The 24,473-nt window shown below is 45.4% G+C and overlaps 1 protein-coding gene across 3 annotated transcripts in view; it reads right to left on the bottom strand.

Annotated features, from left to right (window-relative positions):
* The window catches only part of pisd (phosphatidylserine decarboxylase), a 146,293-nt gene extending 128,025 nt beyond the window's left edge, over nucleotides 1-18,268 (bottom strand). The window contains exons 1-2 of one of the 3 annotated variants that reach the window (XM_078226830.1): nucleotides 18,156-18,268; nucleotides 8,436-8,509 (exon numbers count right to left, since the gene is read on the bottom strand). Coding sequence is in view for 1 of the 3 variants with exons in the window: in XM_078226828.1 (XP_078082954.1) it covers nucleotides 8,436-8,509; nucleotides 18,156-18,211 (130 nt within the window). In the remaining 2 variants the exon portion in view is untranslated. The remainder of the gene's footprint in view (nucleotides 1-8,435; nucleotides 8,510-18,155) is intronic. The other 2 variants (XM_078226829.1, XM_078226828.1) reach the window with 2 other exon arrangements.
* Between the last annotated feature and the right edge of the window lie 6,205 nt (nucleotides 18,269-24,473).

The following is a 24,473-nucleotide window of genomic DNA, read 5'->3' on the forward strand; positions in this document are numbered from 1 at the left end:
GAAGTTGTTGGAAAGGATTCTTAGAGACAGGATGTATGTGCATTTAGAAAGGAACAATCTCATTAGTGACAGACAGCATGGTTTTGTAAGAGGGAGGTCGTGCCTTACAAATTTGGTGGAGTTTTTTGAGGAAGTGACAAAAATGGTTGATGAAGGAAGGGCCGTGGATGTCGTCTATATGGATTTCAGTAAGGCATTTGACAAAGTCCCACATGGCAGGTTGGTTAAGAAGGTTAAGGCTCATGGGATACAAGGAGAAGTGGCTAGATGGGTGGAGAACTGGCTTGGCCATAGGAGACAGAGGGTAGTGGTCGAAGGGTCTTTTTCCGGCTGGAGGTCTGTGACCAGTGGTGTTCCGCAGGGCTCTGTACTGGGGCCTCTGCTATTTGTGATATATATAAGTGATTTGGAAGAAGGTGTAACTGGTGTAATCAGCAAGTTTGCGGATGACACGAAGATGGCTGGACTTGTGGATAGCGAAGAGCATTGTCAGGCAATACAGCAGGATATAGATAGGCTGGAAAATTGGGCGGAGAGGTGGCAGATGGAGTTTAATCCGGATAAATGCGAAGTGATGCATTTTGGAAGAAATAATGTAGGGAGGAGTTATACAATAAATGGCAGAGTCATCAGGAGTATAGAAACACAGAGGGACCTAGGTGTGCAAGTCCACAAATCCTTGAAGGTGGCAACACAGGTGGAGAAGGTGGTGAAGAAGGCATATGGTATGCTTGCCTTTATAGGACGGGGTATAGAGTATAAAAGCTGGAGTCTGATGATGCAGCTGTATAGAACGCTGGTTAGGCCACATTTGGAGTACTGCATCCAGTTCTGGTCGCCGCACTACCAGAAGGACGTGGAGGCGTTAGAGAGAGTGCAGAGAAGGTTTACCAGGATGTTGCCTGGTATGGAGGGTCTTAGCTATGAGGAGAGATTGGATAAACTGGGGTTGTTCTCCCTGGAAAGACGGAGAATGAGGGGAGATCTAATAGAGGTGTACAAGATTATGAAGGGGATAGATAGGGTGAACAGTGGGAAGCTTTTTCCCAGGTCGGAGGGGACGATCACGAGGGGTCACGGGCTCAATGTGAGAGGGGCGAAGGATAACTCAGATATCAGAGGGATGTTTTTTACACAGAGGGTGGTGGGGGCCTGGAATGCGTTGCCAAGTAGGGTGGTGGAGGCAGGCACGCTGACATCGTTTAAGACTTACCTAGATAGTTACATGAGCAGCCTGGGAATGGAGGGATACAAACGATTGGTCCAGTTGGACCAAGGAGCGGCACAGGCTTGGAGGGCCGAAGGGCCTGTTTCCTGTGCTGTACTGTTCTTTGTCCTTCACTCTCACTGAATCAAAATCCTGGAATCCCCTCTGTAACAGCACAGTGGGTGTACCTACAATTCAGGAACTGCAGCAGTTCAAGAAGGCAGCTCACCACCAGCTTCCCATGGGCAATAAATGCTGCTCTGGCCAGCGATGCCCACATCCTGTAAATTAATTTTTTTTAAAAAATTGTCTGGGCATCAGATGTTCTAATTCCTTCAGGGAGAAGGGTATGGTGGACCCTGTTAGCAGCACAAGGGCTTGGGCTGCTGACAGCAGTATTGGCGGATGGTGCAAATTTAGGCAAATCCCAGCTGGCGGTCTTCAGAAGACGAGTGCAGTCCTAGTTTCTTAAGTCAAGGGTCTGGAGCAGATGGACAAGAATAGGCTCTTGGCTCCTCCAACTTGTCCATCAGGGTCCAAATCTGTACAGATCAGACAACTGGAAGCACCACATCAGCCACCTGTAAAGCTCACTGCAGCCACTGGTCCTCTGTGCCTCGCTGGAAGATTAAGTACTTCCTTCAATGCTGAATCCACTGACCTGGACTCTGAGTGTCATTTGCTTACAGTGTCCAATGTGGAGTCTTCCCCAACACGGTTGAACCGGTGCTGGGTTAAAGTTTAGTGTAGGATGTGGAGAGCACTTGCTTTTAAGTCAGGAGGCTCTGGGTTCAAGTCCCACGCCAGATATCTGAGCACACAATCTAACCCAATACTCCAGTGCCACACTGAGCAACTGCAGCACTGTCAGGGGTGCCATCCTTTGGGTCAGTCATTAAACTAAGGCCCCACCTGCTCTCTCGGATGAGCTTGTAAAGCCTAAGGCACTATGTCAAAGAAGAGCATGAGAGTCTTAGAGTCAGAAAGGCATACAGCACAGAAAAACCCTTCGGTCCATTGAGTCTGTGCTGGTCAAAACAACCACCCAACTATTCTAATCCCAATTGCCAGCATTTGGTTCATAGCATTGTATGCCTTGGCATCACAAGTGCACACCTAAATACTTCTTAAATGCTACGAAGGTCTTTGCCTCCACCAGCCTTTCAGCCAGTGAGTTCCAGACTCCCACCACCCTTTGGGTTTAAAAGTATTTCCTCACATCCCCCCCTAAACCTCCTGCCCCTCACCTTAACTCTACGCATTGGTCATTGATCCCTCCACCAAAGGGAAAAGTTTCTTCCTATCTACCCTCTCTATGCCACTCAATTTTAGACATCGCAATCATGTGCCCTCTCAATCTCCTCTGATCCAAGGAAAACAACCCCAGTCTATCCAATCTCTCCTCGTAATTAAGACTCTCCAGCCCAGGCAACATCCTGGTAAACCTCCTCTGCATCCTTTCCAATGCTGCCACATCTCTCTTGTAATGTGGATTCCAGAACTGCACACAATATTCTAACTGTGGCCTAACCAACGTTTTACACAGTAAAGCCTCCCTGATCTTAAACTCTATGCCTTGGCTAATAAAGGCAAGTATACCATTTGCCTTCTTAATCACCTGTCCTGCTACCTTAAGGGACCAGTGTACATGCACACCAAGGTTCCTCTGATCCTCGGTGCCTCCCAGGGTCCTGCTGTTCCTAATGTATTCTCTTGCCTTGTTTGTCCTGTCCAAATGCATCACCTCTCACTTATCTGGAATGAATTCCATTTGTCACTGATCAGCCCATCTGACCAGTTCATCTCGATCCTTCTATAATCTAAGGCTATCCTTCTCACTATCTACCACTCACCACATCACCCACAAACTTACTGATCAATCCTCCTAAATTCAAATCCAAGTCATTTATATAAACCACAAACAGCAAGGGCCCCAACACAGATCCCTGCGGGATCCCACTGGACACAGTCTTTCTATCTGCAAAACACCATCTCACTCTGCTTCCTGCCACTCAGCCAATTCTGGATCCAATTTGCCAAAGTTCTTTGGCTCTGATAGTGAAGGGTCTCACCTTCACTATCAGTCTCCCATGTGGGACCTTATCAAAAGCCTTGCTGAAGTCCAAGTAGACTATGTCAGGGGCATTGCCCTCATCTACACATCTGGTCGCCTTTCGAAACATTCAATCAAGTTGGTCAGCCTGACCTCCCCTTAACAAAACCATGCTGACTGTTCTTGATTAATCCCTGCCTCCAAGTGCAGATTAATTTTGTTTCTCAGAATTGCTTCCAATAATTTCCCCATCATGGGTGGTTAGACTGACTGACCAGTAGTTTCCTGGCTTATTCCTTCCTCCCTTCCTGAATAATGGTACCACATTGCCTATCCTCCAGTCCCCCTCTCCTATGGCCAGAGAGGAATTGAAAATTATTGCCAGCATCTGTGCTATGTCCTCCCTTACCTTACTCAAAAGCCTGGGATACATTTCCTCTGGCCCTGGAGATTTATCTACTTTTAAGCCTGCCAGACCACTCAAAACCTCCTCTCTGTCTATGTTAATTTCTTTAATCATATCACAGTCCTTCTCCCTGATTTCTATACCCACATCATCAGAGAGGAGGTTTGATGAGGACTTATCTGTTGAGGTAGTATGGGCGGAGATTAGAAATAGGAGAGGAGAGGTCACCCTGTTGGGAGTCTTTTATAGACCTCCTAAAAGTTCTAGAGAGGTTGAGGAAAGGATTGCGGAGTCAATCCTGCTTAGGAGTGAAAGTAATAGGGCAATTGTTATGGGGGATTTTAACTTGACTAATATTGACTGGAATTGTTATAGCTCTAGCTCGTTAGAGGGGTCAGTTTTTGTTCAAAGCGTGCAGGAAGGTTTTTTGACTCAGTATGTAGACAGGCCAACTAGAGGTGAGGCTATATTGGATCTGGTGCTGGGAAATGAGCCAGACCAGGTGCTAGACTTGGAAGTTGGTGTGCATTTTGGTGATAGTGACCACAATTCGGTTACGTTCACCTTAGTGATGGAAAGGGATAGGCATGAACCTCAGGCCAGTGGTTTTAGCTGGGGGAAGGGTAATTATGAGGCTATTAGGAGAGAATTAGGAAACATAGGTTGGACTAGGAGATTACAGGGACTGGGAACGTCCGACATGTGGAGTTTTTTCAAGGAGCAGCTACTGCGAGTCTGTGATAGGTATGTCCCTGTCAGGCAAGGAGGAATTGGTAGGGCTAGGGAACCGTGGTGCACCAAAAAAGTTTCTTTGTTGGTTAAAAAGAAAAAGGAGGCTTATGTTCGGATGAGACGTGAGCACTCGGGTAGTGCACTAGAAAGCTTTAGATTGGCTAAGAGGGAGTTGAAGAGCGAGCTTAGAAGGGCTAAAAGGGGACATGAGAAGACTTTGGCGGATAGGGTTAAAGAGAATCCTAAGGCGTTCTATAGGTATGTCAAGAACAGAAGGTTGGTTAGGGCAAGTTTAGGGCCAGTTATAGATGGCAGAGGGAAGTTATGTGTGGAACCGGAGGAGATTGGTGAAGCATTGAACCAATATTTCTCTTCGGTGTTCACGCAAGGGGACATGAATATAGCTGAGGAGGACACTGGGTTGCAAGGGAGTAGAATAGACAGTATTACAGTTGATAAGGAGGATGTGCAGGATATTCTGGAGGGTCTGAAAATAGATAAATCCCCTGGTCCGGATGGGATTTATCCAAGGATTCTCTGGGAGGCAAGAGAAGTGATTGCAGAGCCTCTGGCTCTGATCTTCAGGTCGTCGTTGGCCTCTGGTATAGTACCAGAAGATTGGAGGTTAGCGAATGTTGTCCCATTGTTTAAGAAGGGGAACAGAGACTTCCCCGGGAATTATAGACCGGTGAGTCTCACTTCTGTTGTCGGCAAGATGTTGGAAAAAATTATAAGGGATAGGATTTATAGTTATTTGGAGAGTAATGAATTGATAGGTGATAGTCAGCATGGTTTTGTGGCAGGTAGGTCGTGCCTTACTAACCTTATTGAGTTTTTTGAGAAAGTGACCAAGGAGGTGGATGGGGGCAAGGCAGTGGACGTGGTATATATGGATTTTAGTAAGGCGTTTGATAAGGTTCACCATGGTAGGCTTCTGCAGAAAATGCAGATGTATGGGATTGGGGGTGATCTAGGAAATTGGATCAGGAATTGGCTAGCGGATAGGAAACAGAGGGTGGTGGTTGATAGTAAATATTCATCATGGAGTGCGGTTACAAGTGGTGTACCTCAGGGATCTGTTTTGGGGCCACTGCTGTTTGTAATATTTATTAATGATCTGGATGAGGGTATAGTTGGGTGGATTAGCAAATTTGCTGATGACACCAAAGTCGGTGGTGTGGTAGACAGTGAGGAAGGGTGTCGTAGTTTGCAGGAAGACTTAGACAGGTTGCAAAGTTGGGCCGAGAGGTGGCGGATGGAGTTTAATGCGGAGAAGTGTGAGGTAATTCACTTTGGTAGGAATAACAGATGTGTTGAGTATAGGGCTAACGGGAGGACTTTGAATAGTGTGGAGGAGCAGAGGGATCTAGGTGTATGTGTGCATAGATCCCTGAAAGTTGGGAATCAAGTAGATAAGGTTGTTAAGAAGGCATATGGTGTCTTGGCGTTTATTGGTAGGGGGATTGAATTTAGGAGTCGTAGCGTTATGTTGCAACTGTACACAACTCTGGTGCGGCCGCACTTGGAGTACTGTGTGCAGTTCTGGTCCCCACATTACAGGAAGGATGTGGAGGCTTTGGAGAGGGTGCAGAGGAGGTTTACCAGGATGTTGCCTGGTATGGAGGGGAGATCCTATGAGGAGAGGCTGAGGGATTTGGGATTGTTTTCGCTGGAAAGGCGGCGGCTAAGAGGGGATCTTATTGAAACATATAAGATGATTAGAGGTTTAGATAGGGTGGATAGTGATAGCCTTTTTCCTCTGATGGAGAAATCCAGCACGAGGGGGCATGGCTTTAAATTGAGGGGGGGTAGTTATAGAACCGATGTCAGGGGTAGGTTCTTTACCCAGAGGGTGGTGAGGGATTGGAATGCCCTGCCAGCATCAGTAGTAAATGCGCCTAGTTTGGGGGCGTTTAAGAGATCCGTAGATAGGTTCATGGACGAAAAGAAATTGGTTTAGGTTGGAGGGTCACAGTTTTTTTTTTATAACTGGTCGGTGCAACATCGTGGGCCGAAGGGCCTGTTCTGCGCTGTAATGTTCTATGTTCATCAGTGAACGCCGACACAAAGTATTTGTTTAGAACCCTATCTTGTCCTCCGGCTCAACACACAAACTACCACTGTGGTCCTTAATGGGCCCTATGCTTGTCCGAATTACCCTTAATACACTTGTTAAACATCTCAGGAATTTTATATCCTTTTATATCCTCTTTTTGTTCTCCTAATTTATTTTAGGAGTTTCCTCTTGCACATTCTGTACTCTTCTAGAGTTTCTGCTGTTTTGAGCCCTCGATATCTGCCAAAAGCCTCAGTTTTTCTTTTTATCCAATGCTGTATATCCCTCAATATCCAGGGTTCACTGGATTTGTTGGTCTCACACTTTTTCTTTCTTTCAACAGGTTGGCCCTGTACTCTCCCTATTTCTTTCTTGAATGCATCACACTGTTTTGCCTCAGATTTATCTTAAAGCGTCTGCTCCCAGTCCATTCTGGTCAACCATATCTGATTTTATTAAAATTAACCGTGCCCCTGTTTAGAACTTTGATTTCTGGCTCATCCTTGTCCTTTTCCATAGCAATCTTGAATCTAATGGAGTTACGATCGCTGTCTACAAAATGCTCCCCACTGATACTTCAACAACTTGCACGGCTTCATTATCATAGAAACCCTACAGTACAGAAAGAGGCCATTCGGCCCATCGAGTCTGCACCGACCACAATCCCACCCAGGCCCTATCCCCATATCCCTACATATTTACCCACTAATCCCTCTAATCTACGCATCCCAGGACACTAAGGGGCAATTTTTTAGCATGGCCAATCAACCTAACCCACACATCTTTGGATCATTACCTAAAATTAAATCCAGGACCGCCTCCTCTTCTACATACTGGCTTAAAAAGTTCTCCTGGATGCATTTTAAGAATTCCATTCCCTCTAAACCTTTCACACTATGACTATCCCATGGCACAGTGGTTAGCACTGCTGCCTCACAACACCGGGGACCTGGGTTCGATTCCTGGTTTGGGTCACTGTGCAGAGTCTGCACGTTCTCCCTGTATCTGCATGGATTTCCTCCGGGTGCTCCGGTTTCCTCCCAGTCTGAAAGACGTGCTGGTTAGGTGCATTGACCCGAACAGGCGCCAGAGTGTGGCGACTAGGCGATTTTCAAAGTAACTTCATTGCAGTGTTAATGTAAGCCTACTTGTGACACTAATAAATAAACTTTAATGTCGGGGAAGTTGAAATCCCCCACTATCACTACCCCGTTACTTTTACACTTCGCTGAAATTTGCTTGCATATCTGCTCCTTTATTTATCTCGGACGGGTAGGGGGCCTATAAAACACTCCCAGCAATGTGATTGCTCCTTTTTGCTTTTTAAGCTCTACCCATATGAAGAGCCTTCTAAGATGTTGTCCCTCCTTACTGCTCCAATTGATTCCCTGATCAAAATTCTGACACCCCCTCCTCTTTTACCTCTTTCCCTGTCTCGCCGAAAGATCCTATATTCTGGAATATTGAGGTGCCAATCTTGCCCCTCTCTCAACAATGTCTCAGTAACAGCAAGGACATCATTCCCCATATTTCAATTTGCTCCCTCAACTCATCTGCCTTGTTCGTCAGACTCCTTGTATGAAAATAAATACCATCAATCTTGCCACACACCCTTGTGCCTAACTGGCCTATAACCTCAATGCCTTCCTGACTCACTTGCTGTCTCTTCTAATTTTGCCTGCGCATCTCCCCCTGTTGAACCTTTTCTCGGGATCCCAGCGCCCTGCCAAGTTAGTTTAAACCCTCCCTCACAGTGCTTTTAATTCCATTTTTTAACTAATTAATAACGTAAATTAATTAGTAAAGTTTAAGTTCCACCAGTTGCCATTGTGGGATTTAAACCCACATTCCATGGGCTTAACCCTGGGCCTGTGGTTTACTAGTCCTGTGTTATTGCCATTATGCTATCTGCCCCGAAAAGCACCACGAGCTACCTTTCTAAAGAATTTAATGAATAAAATCGGACAAATTGTGTACTCACAATTGGAAAATCTCCGAATGGATGTCCTCGAGCAGCACAGAGTCAGTAAGGGAAGGCGGGCAGACCAGGGCAGACTGAAAACCAGGAAAGAAAGAAGTCACTATTAAAATGCAGCAGAACTAATGGCTCATTCAAAACAACTGGAGCAAGCTGGTGTCTCCATCAACTGCGGAGGGAGCCCCGAATTGACAGCTGCACTTATGCTCAAACCGTAGAGTATCCAGGATTGCATTAGCAAAAGTGGACCTCTTATTAACAAAGAAAAATTATTCATTGGGGTTCACTACTCAGAGCTGAAAAGACTTGCTCCATGTCATTCCACCAAGAAATGCCCAAGAGTTATCAGCCACCTGCCAACCACACTGCTCCTCCCAGGTGAAAGCTTCCCTTGATGGGATGCATCTGTCACAATGCCACCTTGGGAGCTGTCGAGAACGGTGCAAACAAGCTAGCTTGTGGGTGGATGAAGCCAAACATTCAAAGGGAATAGCCCCTACCTGTGACAGGTCATCAACCAAAATGGTAACTCAGTTTATGTTTCCACAGATGTTACCAAACCTGAGCAGCTTCAGCATTTCCTGTTTTTACCCTCTGAAAAACTTGTACTGATTTAGTTTAGACTGCTTGCCAGGATTACTTCAGGCAATTCCAAGAAATGGGAAGAAAGAGGGTGGCTCAAGCAGCAATGGTTTAGGCTGTGTCATCATTTTCTAGCTGTACAGGTTCAACCATTCAGACATCCAATCCTGCAGGCCTTCATTAAATACAACAGTGCAAGAAAATGAGACAAGACAAACTAACTATCACAGAGCATTCTGCTTGCTGCTTATAGACTGAGTTCAGGATGCCTCAGCTATGCTGTAGAGCTGTCAGCAGTCTCTTACTTATTTTCTGGCGGTCCATTAGATTCGGTCAATCCTCACAATGACATCCTACTCAATACCATATGTTGCAATGTCCCTAGGTGTAATGCCCAGCAAAACACCCATTATATGTTTCCTGAAACCAGCTGGCTGGAGAAACAAGTCTATCTGGAAAAAGCCATGTTTCAACAAGACAAACTCTTCCAAGCCTAGCCTCTTATTCTAGGCTACCAACAGTAGCATCTTAATCTAAACGTGAATCCACTGATTGCACACCAAGACATGGTAGCACGGTGGTTAGCATTGCTGCCTCAGAGCCAGGGACCCGGGTTCAATTCCCAGCTTGGGCCACTGTCTGTGCGGAGTCTGCACGTTCTCTCTGTCTGCGTGGGTTTCCCCCCACAGTCCGAAAGATGTGTTGGTTAGGTGTATTGACCATGCTAAATTCTCCCTCAGTGTACCCAAACACTTGGCGGAATGTGGAGACTAGGGGATTTTCACAACTTCATTGCAGTGTTAAAGTATAACTTAGAAAACTTAAAGACAGTGGATTCACTGAATGCACAGTGGTTAGCGCAGCTGCTTCACAGCTCCAGGGACCCGGGTTCAATTCTAGCCTTGGGTGACTTTGTGGAGTTTGCACGTTCTTCCCGTGTCTGCGTGGGTTTCCTCCGGGTGTTCCGGTTTCCTCCCACACTCCAAAGGTGAGCAGGTTAGGTTGATTGGCCATGCTAAATTGCCCTTTAGTGTGCCAAGATGTGTAGGTTAGGTGGATTAGTAGTGTAAATATGTAGGTTCTTGGGGATAGGGCCTGGGTAAGATGCTCTGTCGGAGAGTCGGTGCAGACTTGATGGGCCGAATTGCCTCCTTCTGCACTGTAGAGATTCTATGATATGAAACGGGCAATAAAACATTACAGGAGCCAGGGCTAGTGGGGAGGGAAAAGAGGGAAGCACAGGGATTTTTAAGCCAGAATGCCCAGCCCCATCCTTGTTAAAGATACTTAAACTACTGGATAAACCAACATTGAGTGCAAATTGAAGAGTTTTGAAGAGCCAACCACATTGTGGGGCTGGAATCACCAGAGCCAGGGGAGGGCAGGATCCTCTCTCTCACTCTTCAGGGTCTTTACAACAGTACGGCAGCTTGTATTATTATAACAGAACTCAATTTATTTCAGCCGAATAACTTTTTTCAAAATCTTTGTCGTCCATATTTAAAGAGGGTGATTACAAGATTTGATGTTGGATATCTGGCTCTGAAATAGATTCCTGTTTATGTTCCGTTCAACCCTCCTCCCACTTTTACAACAGCTTGCAAGCCTTTAATGTTCTAAGGTGCTTAACGGGAATGGAATCAAACAAAGCATAACGACAAGCTCGAGGAGGAAACATTAGGTGGGGGTAACTAAGTTTGGTCAGTGGTTGGTTTTAAGAGTCTCAAATGTTATGGGGAAAGAAATTTAAGGATTGAATTTGAGAGCTTAGGGTGTAGACAGCTGAATGCACAGCTGCCTGTGCTGGGCTGAACAACGTAGGAGAGAGACACAAGGCCGGAGACAGGAGTGGAGGAAGTTACTGAGATACGGAGGGAATGGAGGAATTTGAACAAGAGAATTAATAAGGCCAGGGAGGCAGGTTGTTTGGGCAAGGCATTAACGTAGGCCAGCAAGCACAATAGTGAGAGGACCTCGATTCAGGTTAGAATGGAAGAGATCTGGACAAGCTCAAGTTTATGGAGAGTGAATTAGTGCAGGTAGGAAAACATTGGAATAGTCAAGTCTGGAGATCACAACAGCATGGGTGGGGATTTCAGCAGCATTTTTTAAAAAAACATATCCAGACATAGGATCTGCACATTGCTGGTAAGGTCAGTATTTATTGCCCATCCCTATTTGCCCTCGAGAGGTGGTGATGAGCTGTTTTCTTGAACTGCTGTAGTTCACACAGTGAACTGCCACACTGCTATTGAGAAGACAATTCCAGAAATCTGACTCAGTGATGAAGAAATGGTGATAAATTTCCAAATCAGGATGGTGTGTGACTTGTCAACAATTTAGCAAGAACAGGGTTAAAGCAGCCAGACAGAAGCCAGAGGGTTGTTGTAGAGGGTTGTTTTTCAAACTGGAGACCTGTGACCAGCGGTGTGCCTCAGGGATCGGTGCTGGGTCCACTGTTATTTGTTATTTATATTAATGATTTGGATGAGAATATAGGGGGCATGGTTGGTAAGTTTGCAGATGACACCAAGATTGGTGGCATAGTGGACAGTGAGGAAAGTTATCTCCAATTGCAACGGGATCTTGATCAATTGGGCCAGTAGGCTGACGAATGGCAGATGGAGTTTAATTTAGACAAATGCGAGGTGATGCATTTTGGTAGATTGAACCAGGGCAGGACTTAGTCAGCTAATGGTAGGGTGTTGGGGAGAGTTACAGAACAAAAAGATCTAGGGGTACAGGTTCATAGCTCCTTGAAAGTGGAGTAACAGGTTGACAGAGTGGTGAAGAAGGCATTCGGCATGCTTGGTTTCATTAGTCAGAACATTGAATACAGGAGTTGGGACGTTTTGTTGAAGTTGTACAAGACATTGGTAAGTCCACACTTGGTCACCCTATTATAGAAAGGATATTATTAAACTAGTGCAGAAAAGATTTACTAGGATGCTACCAGGACTTGATGGTTTGAGTTATAAGGAGAGGCTGGATAGGCTGGGACTTGTTTCTCTGGAGCGTAGGAGGCTGAGGGGTGATCTTATAGAGGTCTATAAAATAATGAGGGGCACAGATCAGCTAGATAGTCAATATCTTTTCCCAAAGGTAGGGGAGTTTAAAACTAGAGGGCATAAGTTTAAGGTGAGAGGGGAAAGATACAAAAGTGTCCAGAGGGGCAATGTTTTCCACACAGAGGGTGGTGAGTGTCTGGAACAAGCTGCCAGAGGTAGTAGTAGAGGCAGGTACAATTTTGTCTTTTAAAAAGCATTTAGATAGTTACATGGGTACGATGGGTATAGAGGGATATGGGCCAAATACGGGCAATTGGGACTAGCTTAGGGGTTTAAAAAAAAAGAGCGCCATGGACAAGTTGGGCCGAAAAGCTATAAACCTCTGACTCTATGACAGGATGAATTTGAGGGCATGAGAGGAGATAGGAGAGAAACTAGAGACAGATGCAAGTTTAGGCCCAGGGCAGAAGGAAACCGTGGCATGCGAGTCATCGACTTCAAGAAGCGTATTGGAGGACATGCTCCTGTCTACATTGACAGGATGAAGTGGAAATGGGAGCTTCAAGTTTCTAAGTGTCCAGAACACTAACAATCTGTCTCTCCATGCCAACACTATTCTTAAGAAAGCCCACCAACGCCTCCTCTTTCTCAGGAGACTAAGGAAATTTGGCATGTCTGCCACAATTCTCACCAACTTTTACAGATGCACCATAGAAAGCATTCTTTTGGGTTGTATCACAGCTTGGTATGGCTTCTGCTCTGCCCAAGACCCCAAGAAACTACAAAACGTTGTGAATGAAGCCCAGTCTATCATGCAAACCAGCCTCCCATCCATTGACACTGTCTACACTTCCCAGTGCCTCAGAAAAGCAGCTGGCATAATCAAGGACCCCACGCAGCCCAGACATACTCTCTTCACCCTAGATATGACTGTAACACTACATTCTGCACTTTCTCGTTTCCTTCTCTATGAACGGTATGTTTTGTCTGTATAGCGCGCAAGAAACAATACTTTTCACTGTATGTTAATACATGTGACAATAATAAATCAAATCAAATTCCAACTTCTTCCGTCAAGAAAAAGATACAAAAGTCTGAGATCACGTACCAACTGACTCAAGAACAGCTTTTTCCCTGCTGCCATCAGACTTTTGAATGGACCTCCTCATATTAAGTTGATCTTTCTCTACACCCTAGCTAGGCCTACAACTTTGCATTCTGCACCCACTCCTTTCTTTCTCTATATAGGGTATGCTTTGTCTGCATAGCCCGCAAGAAACAATACTTTTCGCTGTATACTAATACATGTGACAATAATAAATCAAATCAAAAATTATTCCAAAAATCTATCAATCTCAGCCTTGGGGTCCAATTGGTCCATCATCTGCAGTTTAATTGGAGAATTCCAGACTTTCATTACTTTTGAACGACATAGGACTTCCTGATTTCAGTCCTTAATGGCCTGGATCAAATTTTACCACTGTGGCCTGCTGCCCTGAATTCTCACACCAGGGAAAATAGGTTCTCTGTACCGTCCTTCCAAATCTCTTCATTTTAAACATCTCAATTAAGTGTTTAAAATTTCAAACTCAAGGGAAGGTGAGGCAAGTTCATTCAAGCTTCCCTTACAATCTAGTTGAACACAGGAATAAGCTAAATGATCCACTCCACTTCTAATGCAAGGTTGCTGATGCTTACCTCAGAACAGTCACCACTATCATGGGGAGAATATAAAGGAGTATTTTGTCTTTGTTTTGAAAAAAATGCAATTTTAACACACCCTCGCTCAAAGTGCATTTGAAAAAGAAAACATTTCTTCATGCTATTTGTTCCCACCTCCTTTGGGACCATCAGTCAGCACAAGAACATAACATTTTAAACTGTCTCCATTTTAATTAGTTGTCAAGGACATGAATCACTCTTGACTAACCTTTCAAAGCAAGCTTCATCATTTTGGGGGAATAAAAATCAAATCAAACATTCCTAACCAAACTTGAGGAGGGAAATAGAAAGCAATGAAGGTGAACAGAGTAAAAGACACAAAACAGAAATCATGGAGTGAGAGCAGAACTTTAAGATAGGCATTCCAGGAAGAGAAGCAGAGTGAAATAGACAGTGTAAAAATAACAACACTATGGCTGTTGGAAATCATGGAATCCTTATCGTGCAGGAGGCCGCCATTTGGCCCATCAAGTCTGCACTGACTCTCCATGAGAGGATCCCACCCATGTCCCTTCCCATAACTCCACCTATTTACCCCGCTAATCCCCCTAACATGTTGGGACACTGAGGTGGTTTAGCATGACCAATCCACCTAACCTGCACATTTTTGGACTGTGGGAGGAAACAGGAGCACCCATGCAGACACAGAGAGCGTGCAAACTCCACACAGACAGTCACCCAAGCCGGGAATTGAACCTGGGTCTCTGGCACCGTGAGGCAGCAGTGCTAACCACTGTGATGCTCTAATCGGAAATAAAAATAGAAAATGCTGGAAATACTTGCATCAGGTAACATCTGTGGAGGGGGAAACCTTTAATGTTTTAACATTTCAGTTCTGCTGAAAAGTCATTGGCCAGACATGTTAACTCTTTCTCTCTTCACAGATGCAGCCTAACCTGAGTATTTCCAGCATTTTGTTTTTATTTCAGATTCCCAGCATCTACAATATTTTACTTTTCAAATAAATCTGAGCTCTAATTAAAAGTTGCCTGAAACCTCCAAGCTAAAATATTACAGAACTGAGTTGTATTTCAGTAAAAAATTTTAAAAATGACGAAGAACAAGCTTGGTTTATATTCAGTTACTTAAACAACATTGAAGTCTGAACCATAAGTTTGACAAATAAGAACTGAGTTGATTGATATACTTGACAACTCATTAAAACAGTGACAGTTTAAAATGTTGCTCTTCTTGTTATGACTGAAGGCCTCAAGGGAGGGTGGAGGCAATGAGATTGAAAAAGTGCTTTTTTAAAAAATTGCATTGAAGGAATGAAGGTGTTGAAATGTCAAGAAGCAAAACCCTGCCAACTTTATTACAAAAGAAAATACAACCTGTATGTAATGTAGCAAATCAAGATGAAGGGGAGGGGTGGAAACAAAATTATAGTACAGGAGGAGGGCATTCAGCCCAACCTGTTCATGTCAACTGAAAAATAGCCATCAAGGCAAATCCTAATTTCAATCACTTGGTCAGTCGTGCTGCAGTTTACGCCACCTCATGCATGTGCAAGTTTTGTTTTGGTTAAATGCAATGGGGATTATGTCTGCCTCTCTCACCCTTTCAAATACCTCTGGTTATTAACCTAACAGAAATACTTCCTTCCCACTCTCTCTAGACCCCTCAATTAAATCTCCCCTCAACCTCCTCTGTTCCAAGGAAAATAACTCCAATCTTTCCTTGTGGCTGAAATTCTCCATTCCTGACATCATGATACATTTATATAAAAGCAAAATACTGCAGATGCTGGAATCTGAAACAAAAGCAGAAAATGCTGGAAGATCTCAGCAAGTCTGACAGCATCTGTGGAAAGGGAATAGAGCCAACATTTCAAGTCTAGATGATCCTTTGAAGGATTATCCAGGCTCGAAACGCTGTCTTTATTCTTTCTCCACAGATGCTGTCAGACCTGCCGAGATTTTCCAGCATTTTCTGTTTTTGTATCATACATCTCTTCTGTGCAATCACATCCTGCCTGTAATTGAAAAGAACTCTAGCCAGTACTCTAGCTGCAGTCTAACCAGTGTTTTTATAGAGTTCCAGCATTAGCTTCCTGATCTTATACTCAAGGCCTTGACCAATAAAGGGAAGTATCCTTAAAACCTTCTTGACTACCTTAACTACCAGTTCGACAGCCTTCAACAATCTGCAGACCTAGGTGCCGAGGTCTCCCTGTTCCTCTACACTCCTCAGAATCCTATTGTTTAATGTGTGTTCCCTTGCATTGTTTGCCAGTCCCAAATATATTACTTCACACTTCTCTAGGTTGAATTCCATTTTTTTCTGTTCACCTGACCACTGATATCTTCCTCACTATCAAACACACAGCCCCTTTATGTATCATCTACAAACTTGAACCAAAGAGAGATGGGTCCGAAGCTTGTGGTGGTTTAAATACTGATTGTATTCTCATTCAAGTCCACTCCAGAGACTTGAGCACATAATGCAGGCTGACTTTAGGAATAGGATAGACCATTCAATGAGATCATGGCTGATTTGTGGCCTAACTCCATATACCTGCCTTTGGCCCATATTCCTGCCTTTGGCCCATATTCCTTAATACTGTCGCTTAACAAAAAAGCATCTATCTCAAATTTAAAATTAGAAATTGACTTTGCATCAACTGTCATTTATGGAAGAGAGTTCCAGAACAATACCACCCCTTGTGTATAGAAATGCTTCCAAACATCTCTCCTGAACAGTCTGGCCCTAATTTTTAGACTATGCCCTCTAGTTCTAGAATCACCGACCAATGGAAATAGTTTATCTTTATCTACCCTGTCTTTTCCTGTTAATATTTTGAAGACATCAATCAGATCACCCCTTAACCTGCTAAATTCCACAGAAAACAGGTCTAATTTGTATAATTTATTCTCATAATTTAACCCCTGAAGTCCAGGTATCATTCTTGTAAACCTACGTTGTACTCCCTCCAAGGCCAATATATCCTTCCTAAGGTGTGGTGTCCAGATCTGCTGTCAGTGACTCCAAATGGGGTCTAACCAGGGTTTAGAAAAGCTACAGCATAACTTCTGCATCGTTACATTCCAGTCCTCTAGATATAAAGGCCAGCGTTGCATTAGCCTTCTTAATTATTTTCTGCACCTGCTTGTGGCATCTTAAAGATCCATGCACCTGAACCACCAAATTTCTTTGCCTTTTACTTGATACCATCCAGAAAGCAGAATCATAGAATCCCTACAGTGCAAAAGGAGGCTATTCAGCCCATCAAGTCTGCACCAACTCACCAATACAGCATCCAATCCAGACCCTATCCCTACACATTTACCTCGCTAGTCTCCCAACCTACACTTCGAGACAATAAGGGGCAATTTAGTTTGACGAATCCACCCAACATACACATCTTTGGAGTGTGGGAGGGAACCAGGGCACCCAGAGGAAACCCACGCAGAGACAGGGAGAACGTGCAAACTCCACACAGTCACCCAAGGAGAGAAAATGCTGGAAAATCTCAGCAGGTCTGGCAGCATCTGTGAGGTGGGAAAAGAGCTGACATTTTGAGTCCAGATGACTCGGATCTCTGGAGCTGTGAGGCAGCAGTGTTAACTACTGCGCTACCCTGATCTATCCTTTCTTGGTCCAAAATGGATAACCTTACACTTGCTTACGATGCAATCCTCCACGGTGTTAAACTAAGACCTTATCTGCCCTCAGGTGGACGTAGATAACCTGTCACACTATTTCAGAGAGCCATGATGTGGAGATACAGTAAGAAGTCACCAGGTTAAAGTCTAACAGGTTTATTTGGAATCACGACCTTTCGGAGCGTTGCCCCTTCATCAGGTGAGTGGAGTAATCATCAGGTGAGGAGCAGTGCTCCGAAAGCTCATGATTCCAAATAAACCTGTTGGACTTTAACCTGGTGTTGTGAGGCCTCTTCTTATTTCATAGTAGGGGAGCTCGCCGTGTGTCCAAGTCAATATTGATCCCTCAACCACCAGCACTAAAATCAGCTATCTGCTCTGCACCTCGATGCTGTTTGTGGGATCTTGCTGTGCACCATTTACATTGTAATACGATAAAACGTCAGCTGCTGTGAAGTGTCCGGACTTCCCGGAAACGTCCTAAAGACGCACAATTGCTCCTGTTCCTCTTTACAACTCGGGGGTTGGGGACATGTTCGTTAAAATCACTTTGATCTGGCGGCACAGAGCCTGATGTACACGGGGGGGGGGGGGGGGGCAGCTGCAGTGCTGAGGGGAGACCGACCACCCGCCCTTTACTTCAGCAATAAAGCCGCGAGGATGGAGCTCCAGCACAGGCTGACGGGAAAGGCTAACTGACTAACTAACCACAGCCTCCCCTCTCTCGGTGCCGAGCCGAGCAGCCACCGGCCTGTCTCCTGCCCCGTGTCCTGACCCAGCTTCCTGCCTCTCAGGCAGCTCCTTACCTAGGCCCGGTGGCCCGGAGCCGCGCTGACAACAGCCACACTCTGGAGGCCGCCATAGTGGAGCACCCGCCCTCGAACCACAGCCAATCAGTACCCGTCACACCCTCAGAGCTGCAGCCAATCAACGCCGTCCTGAATGGCAACCAATCAACGCCCGATGTCAGAGCCGCAGCCAATTATTTCCCGTCAGCCCTCAAAGCTGCAGCCAATCAGCGCCCGCTCTCAGAGTCGTAGCCAATCAGCTCCCGTTCTCCCTCAGAGTTGTAGCCAATCAACGTCCGTCCTCCCTCTGAGCCACAGCCAATCAGCACTCGCTCTCAAATCCGCAGCCAATCAACACCCGCCCGCAGCATTCCCAGCATTCCCCGCGCGTGCGCAGGCGCGCGCGGGGGCGTTACCATGGCAATGCCAGGAGCGGCCAGCTTCAGAGCAAAGCAGAAGAGAAAACGCTGGAAAATCTCAGCAGGTCTGGCAGCATCTGTAAGGAGAGAAAATAGCTGACGTTTCAAGTCCAGATGACCCTTTATCAAAGGTCTTTTGGTTTCAGATTCCAGCGTCCGCAGTAATTTGCTTTTAGGCTCAGAGCAATGCAGCTGTGGGGAGGGAGTAGGCTGAAGCCACCCTCTGTCCATTCAAAGCTGTTTGATAGTGAGGAAGATATCAGGTCCGGTAGACAAGCAGAAAACAAATGGAATTCAATCTGGAGAGGTGTGAAGTAATACATTTAACTAGGACAACCAGGCAAGGAAATTCAGGTAGGATTCTGCAGGATAAGGTGGGTAAGGAGGTATAAGGGATGAATTCTGGAGAAGAGTCATAATGGACTAGAAACATTATCCCTGTTTCTCCGTCACAGATGCTGTCAGATCTGCTGAGTTTTTCCAGCATTTTCTGTTTTTGTTTCAGATTTCCAGCATCCACTGCATTCTGCTTTATTATGTAAGGGACACTTTCCTTTATTGGTCAAGGCCTTGGGTATGAGAGCAGGAAAGTAATGCTAAACTCGATAAAAACACTAATTAGACTTGAGCTAGAGTGCTGGCTGGATGCTTTTGGAATACAAAAGAAAAAACTCAATCTCTGCAAATCTGGGCCGACACCACAGTGCAATATTGAGGGAATGCACCACTATTAGATGTCTAAGGTGTTATCTGACCCCTAACCGCCCTGTCAGATGGATGTAAAGGACACAGGATCCCATGGCAGTCTTTCAAAGAACAAGTGAGTTTTCCCAAAAATCGCTCAACCAACTAAAATGTCTGCCATGGCTCAGTGGGAAGCATAAGGTTCTAGGTTAAAGTTCCGCTCCAAGTTTGGGCACAAAAGTCAAGGCCAACACTCCAGTGCAGTGCTGAGGGAGTGCTGCACTAGCGGAGGCGCCATCTTTCAGATAAGTTGTTATCTGTCTGATAAGCTTGATGTAAAAGATCCATGTTCTAACCAATATTTATCTCTCAATCACAAAAAAGGTAATCTAGTCATCATCACATTGCTGCTTGTGGGAGTTTGCTGTGTGAAAATTGGCTGCCACTTTTCATCAGTATAACAGTAACTGCACTTCAAAAGTATTTCATTGACCCTGGAAGCTTTGAGACATCCAGTGGTCGAGAAAAGCTCCATGTAAATGCAAGTCTTTCTTTTCCAAAATCACTAAAATTGATAAATGATCTCACTGCTGTTTGTTTGATCTTGCTGTGCACAAATTCAGTGCCTTGTGTTCCTATGTTGCAACAGCAACTACACTTCAAAAGTAATTCATTGACTGTAAAGCATTCTCAGATATCCTGAGATCTTGAAAGATGTTACATAAATGTGCAAGTCCTTCTTTCCATTCTGAGGGGGTTTTGTGTTGTGGGGTACCCGAGGTGACCAGTACTGTCAGGAAAACTCAAAGACAATACAAGACTCACAAAGCCAGTGCTTCTGATTCTCATTGTTCCACCAGAGCAAAGTAGAGAGGGAGTGATTCGTGTCAGTAGTGGCTGAGGGTAAGAGTGATTTTTTTTTACCTTAACTTTTAGCGGAGTTTTTTTTTTCAGTTAAACAGGAAACTGGAAGTAGGCCGCGGGGAGGCCTGGGAAGGTTTGTTTTTGCCCAATAAATTTGAACGGGGAGGTAACCCGAGACTCTACACGTGTAGAGTCCCCCACCTCCCCCCTCCTCTAACCTAAAAAAAATACTCAGAGTGAGAGCAGGTAAGCTTTTTTTTCTCTCTTTCGTTTCTTAGTAAGGGAAGTAGCAGGGATGTCAGTGCTGGCAGTGCAATGTTCCTCCTGTGGGATGTTTGAGGTGAGGGACACCAGTGTCCCGGCTGAGTACACCTGCAGGAAGTGCACCCAATTCCAGCTCCTTGAAGACCGTGTTGGGGATCTGGAGCTGGAACTGGATGAACTCAGGATCATTCGGGAGGCAGAGGCAGCTATAGATAGAAGCTACAGGGAGGTAGCTAGTCCTAGAAATTATGATACGTGGGTGACGGCTAGAAGGGGTAAGAAGCAGTCAGAGCGGCGATCCCCTGGTTCCTCTGTATAACAAGTATTCCATTTTGGATACTGTTTGTTGGGGGGGGGGGCGGGTACTTAACAGGGGTAAGCCATGGGGTACAGGTCTCTGGCACAGAGTCTGTCCTTGTTACTCAGAAGGGAAGGGGGGAGAGGAGTAGACCAGGAGTTATTGGGGACTCCATAGTTAAGGGGATAGATAGGAGATTCTGTGGGAACGAGAGGGACTCACGGCTGATGTGTTGCCTCCCAGGCGCCAGGGTCCATGATGTTTCGGATCGAGTTTTCGGGATCCTTAAGGGGGAGGGGCACCAGCCCCAAGTCGTGGTTCACATAGGCACCCAAGACATAGGTAGGAAAAGGGATGGGGGATGTAAGGCAGAAATTCAGGGAGTTCAGGTGGAAGCTTAGGGCTAGAACAAACAGAGTTGTTATCTCTGGTTTGTTACCCATGCCACATGCTAGCGAGGAGAGGAACAGGGAGAGAGAGCAATTGAACACGTGTCTACAGGGCTCGGTGCAGGAGGGAGGGATTCAGATACCTGGACAATTGGGGCTCATTCTGGGGTAGGTGGGACCTCTACAAACGGGATGGTCTACACCTGAACCAGAGGGGTACCAATATCCTGGGGGGGGAATTTGCTCATGCTCTTCGGGAGGGTTTAAACTAATTCAGCAGGGGGATGGGAATCTGAATTGTAGATCCAGTGTACAGGAGGTTGAGAGTAGTGAGTTCATGGATAAGGTTTCAGCATCGCAGGAATGTACTGGCAGGCAGAAAGGTGGTTTGAAGTGTCTATACTTAAATGCCAGGAGCATCCGGAATAACTATGTGTGGAGTTTGCACATTCTCCCTGTGTGGAGTTTGCACATTCTCCCTGTGTGGAGTTTGCACATTCTCCTCTGTGTGGAGTTTGCACATTCTCCCTGTGTGGAGTTTGCACATTCTCCTGTGTGGAGTTTGCACATTCTCCTCTGTGTGGAGTTTGCACATTCTCCTCGTGTCTGCGTGGGTTTCCTCCGGGTGCTCCGGTTTCCTCCCACAGTCCAAAGATGTGCGGGTTAGGTTGATTGGCCAGGTTAAAAATTGCCCCTTAGAGTCCTGAGATGCGTAGATTAGAGGGATTAGCGGGTAAATATGTGGGGGTAGGGCCTGGGTGGGATTGTGGTCGGTGCAGACTCGATGGGCCGAATGGCCTCCTTCTGCACTGTAGGGTTTCTATGATTTTCTATGAACGTAGGTGAACTTGCAGCATGGGTTGGTACCTGGGACTTCGATGTTGTGGCCATCTCGGAGACATGGATAGAGCAGGGACAGGAATGGTTGTTGCAGGTTCCGGGGTTTTGATGTTTCAGTAAGAGCAGGGAAGGTGGTAAAAGAGATGGAAGTGTGGCATTGTTAGTCGAGGACAGTATTACGGTGGCAGAAAGGACGTTTGATGAGGACTCATCTACTGAGGTAGTATGGGCTGAGGTTAGAAACAGGAAAGGAGAGGTCACCCTGTTGGGAGTTTTCTATAGGCCTCCGAAAAGTTCCAGAGATGTAGAGGAAAGGATTGCAAAGATGATTCTGGATAGGAGCGAAATTAACAGGGTAGTTGTTATGGGGGACTTTAACTTTGCAAATATTGACTGGAAAAGCTATAGTTCGAGTACTTTAGATGGGTCAGTTTTTGTCCAATGTGTGCAGGAGGGTTTCCTGACACAGTATGTGGATAGGCCAACAAGAGGCAAGGCCACATTGGATTTGGTACTGGGCAATGAACCAGACCAGGTGTTAGATTTGGAGGTAGGGGAGCACTTTGGTGATAGTGACCACAATTCGGTTACGTTTACTTTAGCGATGGAAAGGAATAGGTATACACTGAAGGGCAAGAGTTATAGCTGGGGGAAAGGAAATTATCTTGCAATTAGGCGAGATTTAGGATGCATAGGTTGGGGAAGGAAACTGCAGGGGATGGGCACAATTGAAATGTGGAGCTTGTTCAAGGAACAGCTACTGCGTGTCCTTGATAAGTATGTACCTGTCAGGCAGGGAGGAAGTGGTCGAGTGAGGGAACCGTGGTTTACTAAAGAAGTTGAATCTCTTGTGAAGAGGAAGAAGGAGACTTATGTAAAGATGAGACGTGAAGGCTCAGTTAGGGCGCTTGAGAGTTACAAGTTAGCCAGGAAGGACTTAAAGAGAGAGTTAAGAAAAGCCAGGAGGGGACATGAGAAATCTTTGGCAGGTAGGATCAAGGAAAACCCTAAAGCCTCCTACAGATATTTCAGGAATAAAAGAATGACTAGGGTAAGATTGGGGCCAGTCAAGGACAGTAGTGGGAAGTTGTGCGTGGAGCCTGAAGAGATAGGAGAGATGCTAAATGAATATTTTTCGTCAGTATTCACGCAGGAAAAAGACAATTTTGTCAGGAGAATACTGAGATACAGGCTATTGGACTAGACGGGATTGAGGTTAATAAGGAGGAGGTGTTAGCAATTCTGGAAAGTGTGAAAATAGATAAGTCCCCTGGGCCGGATGGGATTTATCCCAGGATTCTCTGGGAGGTGAGGGAGGAGATTGCAGAGCCTTTGGCTTTGATCTTTATGTCGTCATTGTCTACAGGAATAGTGCCAGAAGACTGGAGGATAGCAAATGTCGTCCCCTTGTTCAAGAAGGGGAGTAGAGACAACCCTGGTAATTATAGACCAGTGAGCCCTACTTCTGTTGTGGGCAAAGTTTTGGAAAGGATTATAAGAGATAGGATTTATAATAATCTAGAAAGGAATAATTTGATTAGGGATAGTCAACATGGTTTTGTGAAGGGTAAGTCGTGCCTCACAAACCCTATTGAGTTCTTTGAGAAGGTGACCAAAGAGGTGGATGAGGGTAAAGCAGTTGATGTGGTGTATATGGATTTCAGTAAAGCGTTTGATAAGGTTCCCCACGGTAAGCTATTGCAGAAAATACGGAGGCATGGGATTGAGGGTGATTTAGCGGTTTGGATCAGGAATTGGCTGGCTGTAAGAAGACAGAGGGTGGTGCTTGACGGAAAATGTTCATCCTGGAGTTTAGTTACTAGTGGTGTACCGCAAGGATCTGTTTTGGGGCCACTGTCATTTTTATAAATGACCTGGATGAGGGCGTAGAAGGATGGGTTAGTAAATTTGCGGATGACACTAAAGTCGGTGGAATTGTGGACAGTGCGGAAGGTTGCTGCAGGTTACAGAGGGACATAGATAAGCTGCAGAGCTGGGCTGAGAGGTGGCAAATGGAGTTTAATGCGGAAAAGTGTGAGGTGATTCACTTTGGAAGGAGTAACAGGATTACAGAGTACTGGGCTAATGGTAAGATACTTTGTACTGTGGATGAACAGAGAGATCTCGGTGTCCATGTGCATAGATCCCTGAAAGTTGGCACCCAGGTTGATAGGGTTGTTAAGAAGGCGTACGGAGTGTTAGCTTTTATTGGTAGACGGATTGAGATTCGGAGCCAGGAGGTCATGTTGCAGCTGTACAAAACTCTGGTGCGGCCGCACTTGGAGTATTGTGTACAGTTCTGGTCACCGCATTCTAGGAAGGATGTGGAAGCATTGGAAAGGGTGCAGAGGAGATTTGCTAGGATGTTGCCTGGTACGGTGGGAAGGTCTTATGAGGAAAGGCTGAGGGACTTGAGGTTGTTTTCATTAGAAGAAGGTTAAGAGGTGACTTACTAGAGGCATACAAGATGATCAGAGGATTAGATAGGGTGGACAGTGAGAGCCTTTTTCCTCGGATGGTGATGGCTAGCACGAGGGGACATAGCTTTAAATTGAGGGGTGATAGATATAGGACAGAT

Source organism: Mustelus asterias, chromosome 13, assembly GCF_964213995.1.
Source record: "Mustelus asterias chromosome 13, sMusAst1.hap1.1, whole genome shotgun sequence".
NCBI lineage: Eukaryota > Metazoa > Chordata > Chondrichthyes > Carcharhiniformes > Triakidae > Mustelus > Mustelus asterias.